The sequence below is a fragment of the Rhinatrema bivittatum genome, chromosome 3, assembly GCF_901001135.1.
Source record: "Rhinatrema bivittatum chromosome 3, aRhiBiv1.1, whole genome shotgun sequence".
NCBI classification, from domain to species: domain Eukaryota; kingdom Metazoa; phylum Chordata; class Amphibia; order Gymnophiona; family Rhinatrematidae; genus Rhinatrema; species Rhinatrema bivittatum.
This window is the reverse complement of record NC_042617.1, coordinates 287272203-287287731: the sequence shown is the minus strand read 5'-3', so window position 1 is coordinate 287287731 and position 15529 is coordinate 287272203. Positions and strand designations below refer to the sequence as shown.

Sequence of the window (15529 nt, the reverse complement as noted above, 5' to 3'; positions counted from 1 at the left end):
CGGTTTCAGTCACGGTGCACGATGCAGTTGGAATGCAGGAAGTCCAGCCCACTGAGGAACTGCCGCATCAGGTCCTGGCCAAATCAGAAGAGGGCAGGGTTATTATGGCGCCAGCAAGATTATGCAATCTGAAGTTAGGATGCACTGCTGGACCAAATGCCAGCCTTCAAATTCAAGTTACACTGTGGGGATTCATTTAAATATCGCCTCCCCCCCCCCCCCTTTACAGAGGTGCTGGAAAATCAGTCTCACCCCAGTTTGAAGTGTATTCACAGGCTGCCTTCACACACAAACCCTTTTCCTCCTGGATTAGTTACTCCATTTTTCAGTTCTGGGTTGGGTTAAACCTGGCTTCACACCCTGTTCAATTTACACTGTGGAACTTCTCCAGAACTGAATGTGGATTAGTGTGTTCATACGTAATCCTGGGTCTGACTCCCACACGTTAATCCATGGAGTAAGTCAGTCATCTGCCTGGTTGAAATTAATGACTGCACAATTGATGTGGAACTTACTCCCAGATCTCTGTCTGGTCTGAATAACCATGCACTGCCTGAATCAGGGGAGCATGAAAATGAATTTATACTGTTATTACAAGTTCACTGGCCAAAGGCAGCCCTTGTCCACAAGGCCCAAGTCTACCCTACCTTGATTGTCTCCAAAGGTAACCCAGGTGAAGGTGCTTTGTCCAGGTACGTCTTGAGGTCCTGATCCACATGCTCAAAAACCAACGTTACCTTGGTCTCGCGGTCCGTTCTGGCTGTGGCGCACACATCCATTAACCTAGAAGGGTAGAAGAGTTGGGTAGCTCTTCAAAGAACAGGTATTTCCTTATTTACAGGGCATCAGTCATGGTGCCTTCCACAGACAAAAAAAAAAAAAAAAGTAGGATGATGAATTAGGCACAACGGTAAGCAGACAAGAGAAACTATCAGTTTAGACATGAAAGACATTAGCGATGAGAATCTGAATGTCAGGAAGGCACTTATTCCAGAGAAAAAGGGGCAAAAGGGTGACAAATGTAGGAAACAAAGGGAAACTTGCTTGGGATGGGTTTGGACATGAGCATATGGGTGGAAGAGCACAGAAGGTGAGAAAGGCAGGGGGTGGGTAGTGTAAGATAAGTAAGGAGAGGTAAAAGGGATCAGGAGGATTTGGACTGGTAACAATATAGCCCAGGTAATAAGGCTGCAGAGTAGAGGTGTTTCAAGGGCACGGAAGAGAGGGCTGATGGTGGAATTATGCAGGAGCTGGAGAGAGATTAAAGGCAGGCCAATGAGCAAAGCATTGCGATAGTCAATGCTAGATAGAGTGCTGAATGTGGAGGGGCAGAGAGGATTGGGTTAGTCTGACATTATGAAGTTGGCACCAAGGGAGGTACAGAGGGCAGGTGTGGATGGAAAAAGAGAAAAGTCAATACAAAAAAAAAGCCATGGATTTTGGCAGATGGTGAGAATGGAGCAGGGTACGGCCAGGGTGGGGGGGGCTGATGCAGAAACAAAAGACAATGAAGAATTCAGAAGTAGTTTGGCTTTAGAGGGTTTAAAGCATTAAAAAGGAATTTATTCAGGCCACGACTGCAGAAAGACAAGGAGAGAATATATTAAAAAAAAAAAAAAAAAAAAAAAAAAGACAGCAGAGGAGAGGGTGAAAAAGGTAAAGTAGATCTGTGGGTTGTCCACAAGACAGCAGCAGGAGATGTGGAAAGAGGAGATAAACTGATAACAGAACCCAGTCCACTATCGGGCCGATACAGTAAAGTCTGCGGGAGAGCACAGGCCACTCCTGTGTGCGCGATTCACTATTCAAATTAGGCCCGGCGGCAAAAACAGGCAAAAGGAGGCACTAGGGGACACTAGCGCGTCCCTAGCACCTCCTTTTGGACCGGCGCGGCGGCTGTCAGCGGGTTTGACAGCCGACGCTCAATTTTGCCGGCGTCTGTTCTCGAGCCCGCTGACAGCCACGGGCTCGGAAACCGGACACCGGCAAAATTGAGCGTCCGGTTTTCGACCCGACAGCCGCGGGCCGACTTCAAATTTTTTTTTTTTACTTTTGGAAACGTTCGGGACCTCCGACTTAATATCGCCATGATATTAAGTCGGAGGGTGCACAGAAAAGCAATTTTTACTGCTTTTCTGTGCACTTTCCCGGTACCCGAAGAAATTATCGCCTACCTTTGGGTAGGCACTAATTTCTGAAAGCAAAATGTGCGGTTTGGCTGCACATTTTCTTTTCTGCTGCATCGCACGGGAATACCTAATAGGGCCATCAACATGCATTTGTTGCGGGCGCTATTAGGTTTGGGGTGGTTGGACGTGCATTTTCGGCCCCTTACTGAATAAGGGGTAATGCTAGCACGTCGAAAACGCGCGTCCAATTGAGGGTTAACAGCGCGCTCCGGAGCGCACTGTACCGTATCAGCCCGTAAGTTAGGTGGAGTAAAGAAGAACCCAAAACAGGCCTGGGGGACATCTACAGAAGAAGGGAAAGGTCAGAAGACAACTCATGGGCAAGAACAGAGAAGGCGCAACTTTGAAAGCCAAGGGATCAGCCAATTGGGAAGAAATGGCTGAGAGAGAAAGAAAAAAAAAAACAACCAGTGTCAAAAACAAAGCAGAAACCAAAATATCGAAAGATCCATTGAAAAGGGGATGAAGTGACTGAAAATGGAATGAAGGAAAGAGTGGAAGGGATCAAGGGCAGAGAAAGAGGAAAAACAATTGAGGAGCTAGGAGTAAACAGCCTACTCTGGGACTCTGCACAGACATGGACGTGGGGGATGGGATGATAGTATGAGATACAGGAGGAACTGATGGAGGGTTTTCTTAAGAACTGGATGAATAAGCACTAGATTAGTGGGAAGGATTAAAACCAAAAGGGAAGGGTTAACGATCACCAGAATAAATGGAAGCAGACTGGACAGAAGGAAGGGGTGGGAATAAAGTTGGATAGATAGAGAAGTGGTGGGATTGGAGACCAAAGCTGAAGCTATGATATTCATGGGAGTGACTGGAGAAAAGTCATCTGGGGAGGAGTGAGACAGGGAAACAGGAGGAGGGTGTGATATAATGGTGGAACAGATGGAGGAGACTCTCAGGAAACAAGTCAAAAACAATGAGGAAAGATGGATGAACGAATGGCAGAGGTGATCGGAGAAGCACGTCAAAACTAGAAGGGGGGGGGGGGGGAAGACAATGAGGCTTGATATCAAGACATCTTGATTTGGCAGAATAAAGGACCAAAGAGTAAAGAGAAAAGGGTATGAAAGGAGACAGGTTTAGAAGGGGTCAAGGGATTTGGCAAGCAAGCATCGGCCTTATGAAGCTCATAGCTGTGTGCACGTAAGCAACCAGTCAGGGCTGAGGAGAGAGGCGCAGGGAAAGAATTTGGAGATGGATAAGGACAGAGCAACTTGAAAGAGGAAGAGCAACTTTGCTCAGAGCAGAAGCAGCCACAGAAGGATCAAGGGCCTGTAAAATGAATGAGAGAGAAGGTCAGCTTTGAGAGGCGAGGAGAAGTTCTGATCGAGGTCCTGGATGGCATGGTAAGAGGAAGAAACCAAGAGAGCATAGAGCACAAAGAAGATAGCAGCAGGATAGAGAGCAGCGATTCAGAAAGAATGCAAAGTCACGTCACTGGAAAGCAGAGCGGGAGAAGGGGGTTGAAAGACTACAAAAAGAAAAAAAGGAATTACAGATCGATAGGAGTGAGGAGTTGTCAGTGGGATTGTCAAGGTGAATGTTAAAGTCACCCAACAAGAGAAGAGAGGAAGCAAAATGATAAAGAGTGAAAAAAAAAAAGAATTCAGCAAAGAAGTTTGGGTGGAGGGTGATGTGAGTGACACAAGAAGAGTAAAAAATGTAAGAAACTCAAATAGAAAGACAGTGAGTGGGTCCAAGACAGGAAAGGGCCACAGCGAAGGTAAGCAGGTCTAAGTCAGCGCCATGCTCAAGGGGGTAGGGGGAGAAAGGAGGGGAGGAAAGAAAGAAAGAAAGTGCAGTTGGGGCAATAGTGTCCTGGAGAGAAAGCCAGATCTCAGTTCCAACAGAAAGACAGAAAAGAGGAAAAGGTAAGAGGCAGGGGCAGGCATGCTACAGCCAGCTCAAGGGAGGGAAGCCTGTGGGGGACGCAGCCTATTAATAGGCAAGGTGCGATGGACCTATGCAATGGATGGCAGCTGACTGTGCTGGCGGCCGGTCTAGGCGTGGCCAAACGGAGGCCAGGCAGAAATAAATAGGCATGGCCGGCAAGGACGGCCGGGGGGGGGGGGTTGGGTGAGGCGGCGACACCGCACAGAGCGGCAGGGGCCACAGCGGCATTCGTGGAGCGGGAAACCAGTGGGAAGGTGGCGGGCAGCTGCCTCACTGGGATAGCGGCAGCAAGTGAGGGGGATAACAACATGAAGTCTCTGCTGGTGGGGGCGTAGGCCAGTCTCTTATAAAAAGGTTAATGTTAAGTTTGCAGAAAGTATTTCTGCATTGTTGGGGTTTTAAGTTCATACTTGCATGGCCGTTGCAGTTTTTAACCACTCAAAAGAGCATTATGGAAATTGGATTGTGTCTTGTTGTTGGTAATAGGGGAGGCGGGACCGGGATTTCGGGAAGCTACCGCGTGCCCGAGTTAAGAACGCCGGCAGGTGTGTGGCGACTGAGGAGGAGCAAGCCCTAGGAGAGAGAAAGGATGGGAATAAGGTCGGAAAGGTTTTAGCCAAGTTGCCAAGGGCCAAACTGGGAGCATCTGGAGGAGAGAAAGGATAGTGGAAAAGTCAGAACAGGGAGGAAGTATGACAAGTGACAGCAAAAGCAGAACCAGAAAGAATAAGGGGAAAGACAAAAAGCAAAAGCCGTGAGGTGTGAATTCGGAAGAAGAATTCCCTCGCTGGTAATTAGTCACATACTTTGGCACGTCTCAGAAAAAAAGTAATGTGAAATCTATTCTTTGTGAAGACTTGCAGCTTTGGTCAGACAGAGCACTTAATATACCTGCAGGGACCCTGTTGGCCACGCTCCTACCAGCCCACATCATCAATTACTTATAATCACACTTTTCCTAAAACAGAGTTCCAGGTGAGTCAGAGTCCTCCGGATATAGTGCTCAGGAAATAACTAGTCAAATTTCAGTACACAACAGCAATGTCTGCAGTGCATAGCAAACATCTGTCCTTCTGGTGTTCTCTCCTAACCTGAAGTTCTCAGCTTTTTATAACATGTTAAGTGGCTGTTGGTGACCCCCTCCCTGTCCATTTCCTGGGCTGGCTGCAGGTCTACTCCCTAAGATAAGTCGCCGTATTAACAACTTGTGTGCCTGGGAACAAAAGTCAATTCTGACTTGTTCTGGGTCCAGAAGCAGAAAAACAGATTTTTTTCTATTAACCTCCCCACCCCCACCCCAAAAAAAAAAAAAAAAGCCAACAAAATACCCTTTTCTGTTTTAGTAGCATGTGAGTGCTCCCTCTGGAGACCTTCTTAAAGAATGAGCAGTGATGTCAAGCTTGAGGTGGGATTATGTGGCTTGCAGAAAATCATGCAATTCGTTAGGAAGGATGAGAGAATCTGCGTGGCTGGATTTCATTCTTAGCTCCTGTATGCGCCACAATATTTAGCATCACCTGTCTGATGCCATCCACATACACACAGCGAGCTACCAGACAAAACAGACTGCTGCCACCTTCCTGTCCCAAAGCGCTGACCATGAATCCTAAATCTAGCTGGGCAGTTTCAGGTCTAAATTTATTTTGTGTGTTCAAATTTCAGACATGAAACAAGAGGGTGCGAGAAAGCCAAGGGTAGAGAAGAGACTCAATTTATTACCACTCTGGTAATCTTTCCCGCCTCTTCCTACCCTTTTATTTTAATTATTCTGCATATTACTTTGACAACACAGGTGAAGTTGTCATGCCAATAAAAAGGTTTCTGAATCTTGAGAGAGAGAGAGGAAGCGAGCAGATGTGCCTCTTCACACCAAGAAAAAAATTTATAAGGCCTTATGTCCGGTTTATTTCCCCCAGAGGCATTACAATTGAAAACACGTCTCCACACAGAGCAGTTCACAAAGCGTGCGGGGCTTGCCAACAGCATAGACTAGAGAGGCACTGAAAAGCTCCATTCCTCTCAGTGGGACAGCAGCAGGTGATGGGACTCTTCCAAACTATTTCACAGCCCATTACACCCCACCCCCCCCCCCGCCCGCCCGCCCGGTCCTCATTATTGAATAGGAGGAAAAAAAAAAAATTGCAGTCATTTCCTGTTCCAGAGAGCAATTCAGGTCCTGTTCAGCTTGGAAATTCTGCAGATTCCTTTCTAACAGCACATTTTGGTAACTGCAGTCCCCCCCCCATCTACAGTGCGGATTACCACCTAGTCAGTAACAGAGCCAGCCGCAAGGTCTGCCCACAGACACCACGGCTCTATTCTCTGGCTCTTCCACAGACTCTGTGGGACCCCAGGCAACTCATTTTACCTCTCTGTGCCTCCATTCTAATCCCCGCTCTGCTCCTGCGTGCAACCGTGGGGGAAAGTCACTTTATTTCCCTGTGCCTCAGTTCCAATCCCTGGCTCTGCCGCCTTACTTCCTCCTGTTTCTCTTTGCCCAGTCATACGAGGTCATTTGATTAAAACACAAAAAAAAAACAAAAAAAAAAAACCCCAAACAGCAGCACTATTCCTTCCCACCCCTCCCCCCCTTGCAAGTTTCCAGGCCATCACCGTGGGCATGAGCCATTCACTTCAGAGATGGCTGCAAGCACATTTCTGAAGTAGTGAACTGTAAGTCATGTTAAGCTCCAGTTTGAAAGGAAGGCACAATATTAAAAGAGCAGCCAAAGCATTGTTAGCAAGCATGTTAAAAATCAGTCAAATGTTTCCACTTGTTTGCCTCCCATGCGACTCAGCTTCTTTTCCCAGGGAGATGAAATCCACCCAGCGCCATGGCCAAGAGACCTGGTAACTAGACAGCACCTTTGCTATCTAACTCGGAAACATGGCTCCTTTTATTTCCACAATGGCTTGTTTGTCAAAGGTAGGATTCCCTGGTGGGCTCAAATCCAGAAAAAGGTTTAAAAACAAAACAAAACAAAAAAAAAACAAACAACCCCGCCACTACTAATGCATGTATAAATAAAAACACAAAAACATACTTCTCATCTTGTGCCTTTCTAGGAAACAGGTATATACTAATTTCCTATTTTTAAGTTTACAGTATTTTGTAACTATGGGACTCCTGAAAGCAGCAAGACCCAAGTGCAATCTTTTTCCTGAATACAACAGATAAAAAAAAAAAGGAGGATTCCTTTATCAGCCAACAACTATACAAAACATATAGAAGGGCAAAGCTAGACCAGGGCCATAACAGTGACATCTTAAGAGTGGAGCACTAAGCAGAATACAAAAATGCTAACCATAACGGTGTGGTTTAAACTAACTATTTAAATTCTTTCCTTTTTCTATGCTACTTCTGCTGCCATAAAACAAAAAAAAAATCTCTTTGGCTAAGTAACACACCAGTTCCCCATCATCTGTTCAACTCTTCTTAAACAGCTCACAGCCTGCCAGTAACATCATAACCTACAAGCATTTTTTTTTTTTTTATTTAATAGATAAATCTAGGAAGTAAACAATGAAAAATAATTTATTTTTTTGTCTGGTCTGGCAGTTTCTGTTAAGCTCCTCTGGGCTGTCAGCTCAAACAGAACCCTCTTCTACTGGGGCTACGGAGCCATGAGCTTATATCTGCAACCAAGGGCAGACTGCAGGAAAATATCAAGCTCGGGTGGAGGGTTTCAAAACCGTCCCATGGGGTATCCGATTCCCTCATGCACATGTGTCAACAGCTCCCAAAAGCATGCCAAGTCAACCCTGGAACCTGGCTGAATTGACCCAAAATATACTTCACATTCTTCCTTAAATAACTAAGTAGAGCACAATCTAAACCAAGGGCGAGCAAACAGAGCCCTGTTCCATCCATGCAAATTGGTTGCCCCCCCAAGTCTGCTTATAACGCCTCAGCACGTATCCTTACTAACTCCAGAAAACGTGACCATATCACCCCTACCCTTATCGAACTCCCCTGGCTACCAATACAGTCTCGTATTCTTTTCAAAGTTCTCTCCCTCATTCATAAAAGCATCAATGAAAACACTGACTGGATCAACCCCCCACTGCTTATCCGCACTTCCACTAGACCTACTCGTACTGCCCTCCAAGGGACACTCCACACCCCCTTTATCAAATCCACGAAACATTTCCACAATGAACAGAGCCTTTTCCCTAGCCGGCCCCACCCTTTGGAACTCTATGTCCCCAGACTTGCGCACTGAAACATCTACACCCAAATTCAAAAAAAAGCTAAAAACCTGGCTATTCTTACAGGCCTACCCTTCCCTCAACCACCATCTTCCTGATGACCCCCCTAAGCTGTGTATAATGCATTCCCTGTATTACCCTTTACAATGTGCTCCTACTGACTTTTTCTCTCAATAACCTTCTCCCCGATGACCTCCTGAGCTGTTTACAGTGCTCTCCATGTATTACCTTTACAATGTGCTCCTGTCGACTTTTCCCTCATCCGTCCCCGGTTGAGGAACCGTCGTTCCTGTATACAGTTACCCAGTTTCCATATGTTCATGTTTTTCTCTTGTATGCATAGTTTACTGTTCTATGTAATGGCACTGCCAAAAAGTTTTAAGTTATCTGTAAACAGACACGATGTGCAAACTGTTGTCGGTATATAAAAACCTATAAATAAATAAATAAATAATATCATCTAAGATTTTATATACATACATATCCTGGACTCCTAGTCTGGCCTACCAATCAGTTCTTGAACCACTTGCCAGCGAGTGCCAGGAGACACACACATGCACTCACAGGCTGATGAAATAAAGCTGTGCTAAAATTGGCTTTAAAATTTCAAAGGGTTTTTTTTCTGCGCCGGTAATAACACTCAGGTGTCCCCGCAGAATGAAGCAAGCTAACTGCACGCAAATGACCCACATGTTAAACTTTTTTTTTTTTTTTTAAATACTCAGAAGCTATTTGCATGCTGCCCCATGCTAAGAAAAACACAAACCAACCCAAGTCCTATTTTCCACCCCTGCATGGCGTACCCCTTCCTCAAGGTCCAGCCCAGTGGGCAAGGCAGTCCTGGGAGCCATTTTCCATTAGCTTTTAAGTGTTCTTTGTTCAGGGGGGGGGTCCTGACTTTCTCACCATCATCCCCCCTCCCCTGCTGCTCTTGCCTTCCCCTGGCCTGCAAAACCCCCTCCTGTATCAATCACCTTCCTGGCCCCCGGCAAAACTGCTCCCTCCCCATGGGGAGCCTGTCTTCTTCACTGACATGTCAGGACAACTTTCTGGAAAGGGGATTGGTCCGCAGTTCACTAAAATGTGACAGTGGAGGGACCAATCAGCAGTAAGCAAAGGAGTGAATAAATCATCATCAAGTGCTTAATATTAGTAACAGTAACAAACCCTAATAATAATCCTTAACATAACCACCCCAACCTACAAAGAGGCAATACTGCAAATTATACCAGGCCCTAAAACACCAATACACCTGCTATTAGGAAAACAGAACAAGCCAAATTATAGATCCCTATATAGAAACTACAAAGCTAGCAGAATATCCCACCTCAGACACACATGCAGTGCAGGACCCTTACCAAATACAGAATAAATAGATACATGCAGACAAAACCTAAGAAGCAAAACTCTGTTTGCAGTGTAACAATGGAAAAAAAAACAAACTTCCAGTCCTCATTAACTATCAAATCAAAACAAGAAATATAAAACAATCATAATAGAAAACCACTCATAAAAAGATATAGTATATATATCAAAGCAGCTGATAATTAGATCATCCAATAATTAAAATATATATTTTTAATTACCCAAATATCAATGACAATATTTAAAACAGCAGACACATCAACTAATACCCATAATTAAAACTAAGGCTAATAAAAATCCCTTGCTCTCTATATTGGGAACTTTATAGATTCCAGTCACCCTAAGATTGTCATGGATTGGTCAGTAGTGTGAGGTGTGCATAAACATGTGTGTGTATATGTACACACACACACAAACTCTCACACGTGTATATCATTACCTCCCACCACTGACTAAAGCTATACATACACACAGTATCTTTACATACATGTTAATTCTCACGCAAACTCCCTTGTAACACACGTGTTCACTGGCTCACTCGCTAACACATATGCTCTCGAAACCTCAACAAGCCCGACTATTATGCAGTGTAGAAAAAAAACACAAAAAACAAACAAACAATCATGCCTCACAAAACATCAAGCAATGTCAAACTGCTAACATCCAATAACTTAAAAAAAGACACTTTTTTCCTAATATTTCCCACACAAATAATTCAAAACAGCACATGCAATAACTATAAATTTAAAATAGGATTAAAAAAATCTCCAGCTCTCCCATACCTGGAATATTTGGCTTTCCAGTCACCCATAGATTGTGTGGATTGGCAGGACGGGAGCAGCACAAACTTTATAACTCTCTCCCCCCCTCACACACACATACTCACGCTCACATGTATACCGTCACCCCCTCCCCTAAACCTCCCCCCCCCTCCCACGATCTTTTAAATTTTACCTTTCGTGCCTGCCTAAGTTGCAAGCGCCGGCCGATTTCCGGCACACGCTCTCAGACACAGCGGCAAATGGCCACAGTGCCAGGAGCCGCCGACCCCAACCCTGCCCCCAGTCCTCCCACACCCTGCCCCTTTTTTCAAGCCCCAGGACTTACACGCGTCCCGGGGCTTTACGCGCGCCGCCGGGCCTTTTGAAAATAGGCCCAGTGCGCGTATGTTTTGAAAATCTGCCCCATATTGTTTTATAGTGTATTGAATATTTATTGCTTTTGACAACTATTTAAAATTTTCTTATACGATATCTCACTTATTTGTATATTTTTTTTCCTGGTTTTGTAAAAGCAACTAATGACTGGAATAGAAATGCAGCATAAGAGAATATTACATTTTTTTTTATTAGTAGTAATAATATTAGACAGACCAGCCTACACCTGAACAAGCAATATTCCTTATCTATACCCCCCTGCATGCACAAAGGTAAAAAAATATTAAAGTGGATCCCATTAAGCTCAAGGTAAAAGCTGGAGAGGCTCAAAATGCTTTGGAATGAGAGCGATTGCCTGCGGAGGTGAAAAGCAGTGCCCTTTCTATCTCCCGCAAAGAGGGGCGAGTCCCCGTCCTCACCTGACAATGTTGGGGTGGTCGAAGTGCTCCAGGCGTTTCAGGAGCGCTACCTCGCGGACAGTGGACAGCGGCAATCCGTTCTCGTTGGTCTGCACCCGCACGTTCTTCAGGGCCACAAACTTCCCGCTCTGCAGGTCCCGGGCTTTGTAGACCGTGCCATAGGCTCCCACGCCGATCTCCGCGACAGGTTCGTACTGGGCCCGCACCTCCTTGGCCATTCTTGGTCCAGATACCCCCCCCAAGTTTCTTCCCCACGTGGATCTCTGCCATTAAACAGGACAGAATCAAAAATCAGTTCATTTCTGCTTGCCAGCACATTCTCAGGAGCTGTAGCCCATGTTTGTGGATTTTTTTTTTTTTTTTTAGCTAGTACATGCTGCCAGTAGGAAAGAAGCATGTTGTAGCAGACAGAGCAGCAACTTGCCAGGAGCAGCTAGCAAGTTCAAACCCTGCGTGAACCTGGACAAGTCATTGTATCTCCTCGTGCCTCCGGTCTAACCCTGGCTCTGCCACAGACTCTCTAAGCGACCTTGGGTAGCTCACTTTATATTACATGTTTGGGTGGTAATAATGGTGCAAATACTCTTACTTCTCCCCTCTTCTTCGTGCATGCTGTTATATACATACACAGAAGGCTCCAAAATTAACAGAGGTATCTAAACTGAGAATCTCCTGACTGCTGCTGCAGTATATATACAGAATGTATATGAAGGAATGTTAAAATCTAATCTTTTAACTGCAGTGTTTTTCCAATCACTTCCATTTCACATGCTTCAAATTTAGCAATATATGGATACATAAAATTTGCGTTGCTCGCGCATGGCCCACATACATACGTATGGGGGCTATTTCTGCACGAGCGACGCTTTGAAAAGCTACCCGACAATTCTTAAGATCAAATATTTTCACCCAGCAACACAGGACAGCATATGACGGCAGATAAAGACCCACAGAGCCAATCAGTCTGCCCAGCAAGTTGTGAAAGGTAGTAATTGCTGCTCTGTGCAGGCCCCCATCCCCCTCCTTACATTACAAGGCTTCATAGCCTGACTGAAGGATTTTCTCCTATTCTGCAGGCAAAGCAAAGCTCTGTGAAAGGTAAGAACCCCAAAGTTGTTAAAGGAGCATGGAATGTGAAATTTAAACATAGACAATACTGAAAGTTGTTTTTTTTTGGGTAAGATGATATTTTACTTCTGTAGATGTCCTCTGAGTAATGCCCACCCTCAATGTAGGGAATATCATGACTCTCTTCAACAATGCACATAATTTTCCCCACACACAGGGTAAAGCCCAGGGAAGAAACAATGCACAGTTTTGGATAAGCAGAAACTACGTGCGTTGTTTTTAACCGGGGGAGAACTGCTTGCAGGAAAAGCAAAAAAGTTTTCCCACAGGTACTTCCTTCCTAAGGTAATCCTCAAAAGCAAAATGAACCGGGTAGTTTTTGCATTGGTTCCTAGTACAAACACCAGGGAGTTTGAATCTAGGCACATTGTTTGACTGCTGCCCCCCAGAGCTATTAAACTGTTACTACTCGAGAGGAGGAGGAGTCGCTGTCTAATGTCACCGACTATTGTGAAAACTGCTCTGCCACCATTGACCAGTACGCAGCAGAGGGCTCCCTTTCATGATGCATCCTGTGGTGAAACAGAACATCTTCATTTATTATTTCAGACAAAAAAACTGGACTGCAAGTTGTAGTGAAGGATAGCCTAGTGGTTAGAGCAGAGCTTCAAATATGACTCCTGTCCCTTGTGACCTTGGGCCAGTCACTTTACTCTCCTTTGCCTCAAACTTAGGGCCTAATTTGCAAAGGCTTTTCTCCCATTCTATGGGTCAATTGGAAAAATGCTTAGTAAATGAAGCCCTTAGACTGTAAGCCCTCTGGGGACAGGGAAACACCTGTAGCATCTGAATGCAATCTGCAAAGAGACAATCTCCCTACCAGGGTGTCAACATAGTAACAACAAGAGAGTAAAGTACACCCCATTCAAAACCTTAATGAACTAATGGGCTGCCAAGAGTGATATAAGTTGTTGGTGGAAGGTGGTGGTTTCATACATGGCTCAAACAAGGTACCAGATCCAGGTTACTGTGGCCCAACTTATAATCATGAACTGCCACCAACCAACCTAGTTCCTTTAAAGTCGATTGTACAAAAAATTAATTTTCAAAACATTTTTGGGCATTTAAAATTCACTCCAAACATTAGCTGTGAAAAGTTGACTGGTGACCATATATGAAGTTACCACCTTCCACCAACAATTTATATCACTTGGCAGTCCATTAAGGTTTTGAATGGGGTGTACTTTATTGTTGAAATGCTAAAAAGCAGAATATAAATCAAATAAAAAAAAAATAAATAAAAATGTTTGTACTTTTACAACTAATCCTGAGAGGGGCACTATTTGCCACACGTATGTCACCCAAGTGTTACATCCTGCAGTGCATGCTGTTGTGCTAGCATGATTATTCTAATTGGCGTTTTCGGTGGTTGTAAAGCCTTGACAAAAAGCTCCTTGTATATCATGCAATGAGTAATTCCACATTATCAACCTTAATGCAGCTGTAATTTCAGAAAATAGTAAAGCTTGCATTAGTGAGTGTAAAGTACAGTTTCTGATCTATTCGTCACATCATTGAAGATAAAGATTTATAAAACTTTTAAAAGTTTAACATTAAAGGTTGCATGCCTCTAAAGTGCCTTATTACATGTAACCAGTCACCAAAACTGCTAACCAAGTTTTGTAATCAAGACGTGGCTGTACGTTGGTGTTTGGCTACAGTACTATAAGAAAACTGTGATCCTTTAACTGAAAATACCCAATAAAACTTCTAAAGTTATAAAATATAAGCTTTAAAAAAAAAAATCGGGCAGAAAAATAAATTTAAGCAAACATCCGGCCGTAGTCTATTTCATTAGAGATTCTCGGTTGATGAAATACTGGAGCTTTTCGGATATTTAGGGGATCTGACGGTGGAAGTGGGACTGCTTTTTGACCTAGCCATACTTCCAGGGATGAATTAAGACGATATGCCCGTTACAAAGGAAATACAAATGACCCACAATGGTGAGCTAGACTATTTCCTCATGGTTTCACAAAGTCGCCCTTGCCCCCAACCAGCCACATGTTCCCTGGCTACAAAACCAAAAGGAAGCTACTGTCCCTTTAACTAAACTGAAACTATCCCCAAACACGTGGTGGCAGCTGCAAGGCGCAGTTCTTTGTGACTCTTGACTATATTGGGGTGGGGGGCCAGACAGAATAAGAAAACGGCCCTGATGATCATTCAGAACTAAAAGAAAAAAAATAAAATGCCTGTCCCCTCCTCGTATCCAGAGGAAAGCTCCTTCCCTTCAGGATTCCACTTGTCTCCCTCTTTCTGGCCTCTTTTTCTTAGGTCAATGGCTGAGATTTCCAAGAGAAAAAAGTAGTGTAAACTCTGCATTTGCATTTTCCTTTTTCTCTAATTCCATTTCATCGAATAAGAAACATTGGCGAGCAAGCAACAGATAAATGCAAAGACATGATTTAGTTTTTACTCTGCAAAACATCTACTTTTTCATTTTATAAAAAAAAACCTATATAAAATAATCTCTCTCCCGCCATAAAGGTCTGCTCGCTCTACCTTCGGGTTTGATCTTGCCGAAAACAAGAATTGCAAAATAAAACTAATTAACCCGGTGAAAATATGCGTTAAAAAGGGGAGAAATCAGGAAAACAATACCTTTCCACTTCCGAATGATTATTGTGAGTTGGGGTTTTTTTTTTGGGGGGGGGGGCTACCTTAAATAAACCGAAGTAAAATAATAACTCCCGGTATCTACAGCCCCTAAACCCAATAGATCGGTCGTGGTGGAAAAGCACTTACCGCACTCCCCAGCTCATGAAGTCATCACGAGCTCCCCTCCGCGATGCCTCCTGCCCCGGCTCCCATGCAGTCAGTCCAGCCCCCTGTTGCTGGGAGAGCCAGAAAGCAACAGCTGGCCTCCGATCACTGGCAAAGGGGCGGCAGCCTGAGCAAGTAACACTTCCTGCAGCAACGAAATCCCGCCCCTTCGGCCAAGGGGCGGGGCTTATTGACTTAGTCACGCCCTAATATAGTGCAGTGTTTTTGCATAGGACAGGATGCCATGAGAAGCATCTGCGCTGATTTTTGCAAATAACGAAGGGTCTGTTTTACTGGGAGAAAAGCCTTAGTAAATCTGACCTAAAGTTAGAGGGACTTGCAGGTAAGGCGCAAGTTTGAACGGGAAAATGCAGAGTGAAAATTCCCGCAAAAA

At 44.5% G+C, this 15529-nt stretch overlaps 1 protein-coding gene across 1 annotated transcript; it reads right to left on the bottom strand.

Moving 5' to 3' along the window:
• Positions 1 to 5: 5 nt before the first annotated feature.
• LOC115088566 (cyclin-dependent kinase 4) lies at positions 6 to 15296 on the bottom strand. Its single transcript, XM_029596824.1, has 4 exons — positions 15118 to 15296; positions 11242 to 11504; positions 648 to 783; positions 6 to 74 (listed from the first exon to the last, which is right to left on the bottom strand). The coding sequence occupies exons 2-4, from the start codon at positions 11457 to 11459 to the stop codon at positions 6 to 8; spliced, it is 423 nt and encodes a 140-aa protein (XP_029452684.1). The 5' UTR covers positions 11460 to 11504; positions 15118 to 15296.
• Positions 15297 to 15529: the final 233 nt, after the last annotated feature.

Excerpts from the sequence above, each read along its gene's own strand:
- LOC115088566 (XM_029596824.1), bottom strand. The coding sequence starts at position 11,459 with ATGGCCAAGGAGGTGCGGGCCCAGTACGAACCTGTCGCGGAGATCGGC. Across the intron at positions 784-11,241 it reads GACCACCCCAACATTGTCAG|GTTAATGGATGTGTGCGCCA; the intron begins GTGAGGACGGGG and ends CTACCCTTCTAG. Across the intron at positions 75-647 it reads TACCTTTGGAGACAATCAAG|GACCTGATGCGGCAGTTCCT; the intron begins GTAGGGTAGACT and ends TGATTTGGCCAG.